Source organism: Cenococcum geophilum (assembly GCF_001692895.1).
Source record: "Cenococcum geophilum 1.58 unplaced genomic scaffold K441scaffold_22, whole genome shotgun sequence".
Lineage (NCBI taxonomy): Eukaryota > Fungi > Ascomycota > Dothideomycetes > Gloniales > Gloniaceae > Cenococcum > Cenococcum geophilum.
The window spans coordinates 2324193-2331883 of record NW_027137580.1 but is presented as its reverse complement, the minus strand read 5'-3'; the positions used below and the strand labels follow the sequence as shown (position 1 = coordinate 2331883).

Sequence of the window (7691 nt, the reverse complement as noted above, 5' to 3'; positions counted from 1 at the left end):
AATAGTCTTTAATAGTTAGTTTAATATAAATTCCTATATAGATTAGCACTATAAAGTATGCATAAAGCTCTAGCTTATATATTAACTTCTATATATATAGGCGTCCCTTTAGCTATTTATCCTCTAGTGTTAAATACAGCTCTATATATAGTTTAGTAAAGTTTACTAGTTTATTAAGTAGCTTATTAGTAAAGAATAGCTTAAATATACTATATGCATTGCCTAGATTAACGTTATATAGAAGATTTAGGCGTCTATATTCGTTATTATTATTAATATATAGAGGTATGAAATTAAGTAGAGGCCTAGGCTAAGGGGGGGCTTTTTTCTTTAAACTAGCTAGCTAGTTTAGATATATAGTTAGTAGAATTAAGTCCTCGTTATTAAAAGCCTATTTCTTACCATAGTGTTAATATATATAGGGTGTTGATAGTATTGTTTACATTTTGGTGCTGGAGGTTTTGATGTTCTTGAGGTCGCGTATAGGCCATATCTGCACGGCCGACGACGGTGTAAACTAGGCCGTTTCGGGCCTGGCGCCCCGACCGTCCGCGCCTGGACGGTTACCATCCGAGAAGAAGTACCGATCAAACTTAAATTATGTACCTTTTCGCCCAAATTCGCGTGCGAGGGTACTCGGGGGCGGTCGCTGCGCGACCCCGTGCGGGGTTCGGGGGCGTTATCAGCAGGGGTGGCCCTAACCTCGTATTAACCCCCAGATATGTGATAGATACCTCTCTGCCTACAGTGCCAAGACATTAGTCTGTGCACACACGAATTCTCACCAAAATCGACACGACTTTAAACAATCGCATAACGCCATAGCAATCAAATGCAGCCAAATTAGTATGAGATTGTTTAATTATAGTTAATACTTTGTCTGCCAGCCACGTGCTTTTTTTACTGCCTCCAGCCTTCGGTCCATACTGTCAATTAATCGTCACATAAGGCCTTAATTGATAGCCAACCACGCCTCTTTACACGCCTTAATTAAACGCTCCAAATCCTCCTTACTTTGTCCCATCTGTTTAAGCTCTAGATAAAGCTTAAGAATTTTCCTTTTTAGTGCCAGCCAAAGGTGCTTAATTGGGTTAAGATTGGGCGAGTATAGGGGGAAATTAAGCGTCCAAACACCGTGCGTTTCCAACCACTTCTTTATAAGATTCGATATATGGATTGGAGCGTTATCCATTTTATAGATATTTAAAGGCTTATAGACTGGCATAAGACCTTCTTCTACTAGTGGTCCCGGGCTCAATGCAACAACCGAGCTTAATGCAACTTTTATATTTGTATGGCGTCTCATACAAAATCGACCTTTTTCCAAGTTGAATAACTTAACAATACTACATAGAAATTATATAAGAATTTAAAGGCTTATATATAATCCTTTAAAAATCAATAATATAACTTATTTAAAGCTGATATTTATTGTATTTATTGTATTTCTATACTTTTTATTATTATATTTTATTTAAGGCCAGTAAATACTAAAACTTCTATAAAATAGAAAATTAATATTAAAATTAAGTTTCTTTATACTTATTTAGGTATAAAAAAAAGAAGTATATATATTTAATAATTTATTATAGCGTTGTTGTTGAGTTATTCAACTTGGAAAAAGGTTGATTTTGTATGAGACGCCATACAAATATAAAAGTTGCATTGAGCTCGGTTGTTGCATTGAGCCCGGGACCACTAGTAAGGCCTAAATATAGCTTCGGGCGCTATAGCCTTCCTTCTGCGCTAAAACGTCTCTTTCTATAGTAATTAACTCCGAACGGCCATCGTACTAAAAAGCGGCGTAGATTATCTGTGTAAGATCCTTTCCATTGGACACCTCTATAATAAAGTTATAATTTTACTTTTATAGAGACGTCTGGAAAACCCAAACGGGCTTCTTTCCTAAGCCTCGTTTGCATGAGCATTTATTAGAAAACTTAACACGTCTCTAAGGGAATCCCTTGTATTTTCGAGCCCAAAGATACCTCAATTAAGCTACCGCTGGCGTCAGCTTTGGTCTCTTTTTGGCGAGCCACTTTATAATATGGTGTTTTTTTAAATAGACGTTGTAAAGTTCTATGCTTAACGGTAACCCCTATAGCCTAGCACTTGAGAGCTGTATAGTCGATTTAAGGGTTCCTGCGTATAATTTAAAGAAGTAGACGTTTCTGTCGTCGAGTAAGCTTTTTAGGCTGTCCGGGTCTTGGTAGAGATTTAAGCGTGTGGTGGTTATTCCATTGATCGATTGTATTGTAAATAACGCGACGACTGACGCGATACCTCGCCGCGATTTTAGTCTTCTCCTCCCCTGCCTCTACTGCACTAAGGATTCCAGCTCTTTGTGCATCTGAAAGCTCTGCCCCAGGCCTTCGATTTCCACTAATTTCCGTTCCAAACGAGCGTTGCATTGTGATGTGGTAAATGATTGAATTTGGTGACAATATTGCGATCGTGTGGTGTTGGTTCGCGTGTGCTAGGGCTGGGGTCTCTAAAATTACATGTTGTATTGTCATAAGCTCTGCTTACTAAAATACGTGTATTGATTCAAAATTACTACTACCATATAAAATATATAGGATTTTAGATATAGACTTGGTGTTGCGAACTTTTGGTAATTAATTAAATTAATACGTAGGGGTCAAATATATATAATATCAATTCGCTACCTCACTAACGCGCCTATTAGCCTCTACATACTTATGCTTAATAATTAAGTTCTCCCATTTAAGACGCTCCTGCTTATCTAGCTAGTTCCAATTAAACGGTTTATAATACTTGCCCCCATAACAATTAAACACCCGCTGGTTAATATAGACGGCCGTCTACATATCTACCCGTTTAGGATCGGTAGAGGCCCTTATTTGGGAGTGTATAAGCTTCGCTATACTAAATAAGCGCTCAAAGGGCACTAAATTAGCCTATATAAAATATAGACGGCGCGCTAAATTAGCTAAATTGGGCGTAGTAACTCTTATAAAGGACCAAAATAAGTTTAGCTTATTTATATACTACCAACAGTAATTAGTAGAAGCAAATTCGTCCTCCTTATAGTAGTAGCTAAAGTATAACTGCAAGGCAGCAGCCTCCCAATTAGCCGGTATATGCTCACAAATAAAATTAAGGACCTACTTTTAATATTTAACGCTTATTTCTAAACCTACGTGAGTAGGGTTGAGGTAGTAAGCAGCCTAATGTATAGGAACTACCTATTTAGCTATACGCGGGTAAAACACCTAATTAAGCACCTCCTTCGCCTGAGGATATGCGACGCTGGCGTTACAGAAATGCTAGTAGATAGATTACTAGCGTCCAGAGATATATCCAAGGCGTACGCGGTCTAATTCTAACATCTTCTAAGCCTCATGGAGAGGCTTAAAGAGGTGTAGGAAGTAGCCAAGCTATTAAAAAAAGGGTCCCGTAATGGCTTAACCTCAAAATACTGCATTAACGTCTACATCTCAATTAAGGCAGTACGCCTCAATAGCCTCCTAATTATCCTTTACTAATTGCGCAATAGCCAGCTAAGTACCCCAACGTGTAATAACTGCAGCAGAGAAGGCTTTCTTCGTCTTTTAGTGGCGCCGCAGTATAGAGAGCTGTTTCGGTAATGTGCGGAATTTCATTAATATACTCTAGGTATTAGCGAACACTGTTTTAAACCAAGAGATCCGTTCAAGTATATCCTTTATAAGCAGCTATAGGCTATAGCTATCGCAAGGAACGGTGAATACGTGCTGAAGATCCTCATCTTTATATATAAGTTCTCATAGGGATCACATGGTTAAGCAAGTATCGGTGGCAAGGGAGTTAACACGCTTAAAGTCCAAATCTACATTATTTAGCACTAAGCTTAGGTAAGTTTTAATATACCTTATAAACCAAGTAGATGCTTAATCTCCTTTCTAACCCATCTAAATATCCATTCTACATTACATTTTGCCCCTAGATCTACCACTTCTAATTTAATATAAAGTGTACCGTTCGGTGTATTGCAACAGAGGTTAATTACACGCTCGTGGAGTATATTACTAGACTCGTCGATAATAAAGTTAAGGTATTTTTAGGTGCTGATATACTACTTAACATCCTCCATAGTCGTAGCGTATATCTCCTTAAGTAGTGTTTCAGCAAACGTTGTTCTATTAGGTATCTTAAACGAATTATTAAGACTTAATATAAAGTCCTGCAAGGCTATATCTTAAAACAGCTAAAACGGGCGAGCGTTATATACAATCATACGTGTAGCCTTCTTTTCTAAGAGGCGTTGGCGCGTATAGGTGGTGGAATTCGTCTTTAGCTTTTTCTAAGTAGGTTCATCGGTAGAGTCATTGCAGGCCTTAGAAGCCTTTCGAGTAGCAGGAGTTACTTTACCTTTGGCCTTACAGGTGTTTAGATAACTTTAGCAGCGTATAAGGTGGTTAAATTAGCAGGAGGTATTCTTTGCAGCTTTATTACCGCAGCACAAGCAGCGCATATAATTACACTAGTAGAAAAGTTAGCTCTAGGCCTACAGGGGCTATAAGGAACTTACCAATTAATTAGGACGTATAAAAGACTTAAACGCCAGCAATACTTCGTTATTTAAAAGCCTCATTACGGATCAATATAGTGGTAGAGGTGGTAGTTGATAATTTGATAATGCGCGTTAAGCGCGTTAAGCGCGTTTAACATTGCAGAAGGTCCGTGCAGTCACGTGTTTCAGCGTATTTTATATCACACTGGGCGTATATCGTGAACTGCCACCAGCCCCTAAAAAATACCCAATGTCACAGTATTGAGCAAAAATACGCTCAATACGCCAAGCTTACCGTCACCTTCCAAAGATACACTGTAATTCTCACCCCTAGCGTGTGCACAGACTAATGTCTTGGCACTGTATATGGGCTTTGCTGGCAAGAACACCTTAATCAAATTAAGGGACCGTAGGCTTTCAATATAGATTAATTTGGAGCTTTATTACCATTATTTGACGTTGCAATTGATTAAATCTACGACTTCGTTTTGCCAAGACTATGTTGAATCTAGAGTATCTAGTTGGCTCGCTTACTACTGGACCTTTATCAACGGCGCATGGGATAAGACCGTATTGGCCCAAATTCTCGACCAGCTGTGATCCTTATGGGCTCAAGGCGTATGCAGGCTCTCGTCCGCTGAAATCTAGCCCATGCGGGGTGACGAGGCCATGTGGGCTGCCCGCCCGTGTGTTCCTCAATCCATCACTCTTACAATTCTCCCTCGCCGATAAAGATCTGATCAGTCTCATGGCGCGCACCTTCCGATACCGGGGTCGGGCAATCACCAACCGCGACCTCTTTACAAACATCCGGCCCCTTATTCTTTGGATCGCACAGCGTATCTGCAGATGTACCCGGTTTGACAGCGACGCGGTGTTCATGGCCAGGTACAGGCCACTTCAGCCGCCACTGCACCTTACGGTCGCCGTCCTCTGCGCCGTCTGCCTTGTACCCAGGCCTTGTCAGACACATTGTTCCATACGGCGTCGGCGCACACGAAGTTGTGGGATGGCACAGGTTCTGGCCGGGATGCGGAATACAGGTGTCGCAACCGAGCTGATTAACCGTCACGTTGAAGCTTTGGATGAAGGCATCGCCGCCCGGCGTGCCGTTCAGAAGGAAGCGGACGGAGCAGTGAAGGGTGGCCCTCTGGGCGGCGTCGTCCGCCACCTTCGCCGTCTCGTGGAAGCTGACGACGGTGCCGCTGCTCACTTGGGTCTGGACCGGGTCGAACTCGACGGTTACGCCCGCATCGCAGGAGACCACGTTGGGTTTGACGGTGACATCAAGGTTCTTCAGCCCGCTGATGATGGCGCTGGTAACCGTGTCGGCGTCGGAGCCAATGATGATGCCGCCGGTGGCGGCCGTCACGGCGGTGGCCTGGCCGTCCTGGTCGAGTTTTTCGACGTTGACGCCGATGACGCGGATGCTTTCTTTTTTCAGGGCGGTGATGGCCTCGTCTAGGGTGTGCCCTCCGCTGGGATTGTGGCTGGGTTGGTCGCTGACCAGAACTATGATCCGGCTGCTATCATCGCGGTAGGTGACGGCACCGGTGGAGAGCTCATAGAGCGCGTTGATCCAATCCTCAGGGTCGTCTCCGCCGCCCCCTGCCGTCAAGGAGTCGACTGCGGCATGTAGGGCAGGGACGTCCTTTGTCAGCCCCTGGACCACCTTGAATCCGCTAAAGTCTCCAAGATCGCCGAAGCTGACCACGGCGAACTGGGCGTTCGGCTGTCCGTCGGTGACAGTAGTGATAACCTTGTCCAGGTTCTTCTTGATGTCCTTGATGGCCACGCCCATGCTACCGGTGACATCGACCAGGAGCACCACATCCGGTTTTGGTGGGATCTCTGGGGTGGTGACTATCTTGTCGACGTTGACATACGAGCCGGGGTCGGCGGGCTTGTTAACTGAGGCCGGCGAGACTCCCTGGTCGGCGAGGGCGGTCCCGACGAGGCCGAAGGCCAGGGCGGTGGTGATGGAGAAGCGCATGGCGGAGGGCTCGATGGAAGCTTGGAATCGAGGTGTGGCAGGTATGAGAAGAAGAGAGGCTGACTTGGCCGTACTTAACAAGCACGAGGGGTAGTCAAACGGGAGAGAGATGATGGTTCTGGGGTTCCCTCTCCTCTTGTATTGTACTTGACGTCTGTCCCACTACGCCGAAGTGCTGGTTGGCCATTCTCGTAGGCTGGGTTGCTCTGCAGACTGCGGCTGCGGAGAGCGCATACATAGTACTGCCGCCCAGGTAGGCATAGATACGGAGAATGTCAGAGTGGCTGCAGCTCTCAGCCAGCCTTGGGCAAGCCATCGGGCAACTCCAGGCACGAGGCTAGTTGAAGGAAGATCTCATTGGCCGGGCACCGAAAGACATGCTTCCCCGCAGAGTCTCAGGTCTCAGTCTGGTGGCTGGAGCTCGGCCGGTAAATTCCGTCTGCATTTGGTCGATTCCAGCCGTCCTTCCATCCCAGGGACCACCACAGCCCGGCCACAGATTGGGGAGAGCACAGAATTGGGGGCGGCACAAGATTCCCAAAACTGGGTACATATTTTGGCCGGGCAACTTCAAGCGAGGTGCCCACATGCCAAGCTCGGCCCAGCTTCGATAGTTATAAAGAGCGGTCCAATGTTTACAGCCGCTTGCAAAATCGGCTTCCCCTCCAACCGCAAAGCAGACTTTACCCGCCACAGAGGCATGAAGAAAATGGCCCTAACTTAAGGCGGCACTTGATATCCTGGTTAGTGGAGGATAAAGTTAAAGTCACAGAATTTTAAGGCCACTAATGCTGGGATTGGAAGCTGTAAAACGGATGATGTTAGAAGAATAGGCGGTAGGAAATGGGAGATAAGTTGAAGAAAGTAAAATGTGCAGCTAAAAACTGAATAAAAATTACATAATAACAACTCTGTTCATTCTCCAGTAGTCCATGCGCCGAAGAAAACGTTACAAAAACTCACCACCCAAAATGAGGGCTGATAATGGTTAAAAGGGGTGGAGGGATTAACAGTTGGGGACTGCATGCCCTAAGCTGCGGGCCGCAGTTTTCTGACGATTGTCCGCAAATTATTTGAGGGATGAGGAGCTAATGAGATATGAGAGGCTAGGTTGGGCATCCACTAGCTAGACTAAAACTTGTGCAGTTGCTCTGGGCAACACCTACGGGAAAGTATGCTTCG

The 7691-nt window shown here is 44.5% G+C and overlaps 2 protein-coding genes across 2 annotated transcripts; both read right to left on the bottom strand.

Moving 5' to 3' along the window:
- Window positions 1-836: 836 nt before the first annotated feature.
- Window positions 837-2437, bottom strand: K441DRAFT_660341 (uncharacterized protein). Its single transcript, XM_067648687.1, has 2 exons — window positions 2168-2437; window positions 837-1239 (listed from the first exon to the last, which is right to left on the bottom strand). The coding sequence occupies exons 1-2, from the start codon at window positions 2409-2411 to the stop codon at window positions 953-955; spliced, it is 531 nt and encodes a 176-aa protein (XP_067503937.1). The 5' UTR covers window positions 2412-2437; the 3' UTR covers window positions 837-952.
- Window positions 2438-4930: 2493 nt separating this feature from the next.
- On the bottom strand, window positions 4931-6678 carry K441DRAFT_119823 (vWA-like protein). The gene has a single exon (XM_067640008.1). The coding sequence runs from the start codon at window positions 6507-6509 to the stop codon at window positions 5226-5228; it is 1284 nt and encodes a 427-aa protein (XP_067503936.1). The 5' UTR covers window positions 6510-6678; the 3' UTR covers window positions 4931-5225.
- Between the last annotated feature and the right edge of the window lie 1013 nt (window positions 6679-7691).

Excerpts from the sequence above, each read along its gene's own strand:
- K441DRAFT_660341 (XM_067648687.1), bottom strand. The coding sequence starts at position 2,411 with ATGCAACGCTCGTTTGGAACGGAAATTAGTGGAAATCGAAGGCCTGGG. Across the intron at positions 1,240-2,167 it reads GCTTACTCGACGACAGAAAC|TAGAAGAAGGTCTTATGCCA; the intron begins GTCTACTTCTTT and ends CGGGACCACTAG.
- K441DRAFT_119823 (XM_067640008.1), bottom strand. The coding sequence starts at position 6,509 with ATGCGCTTCTCCATCACCACCGCCCTGGCCTTCGGCCTCGTCGGGACC.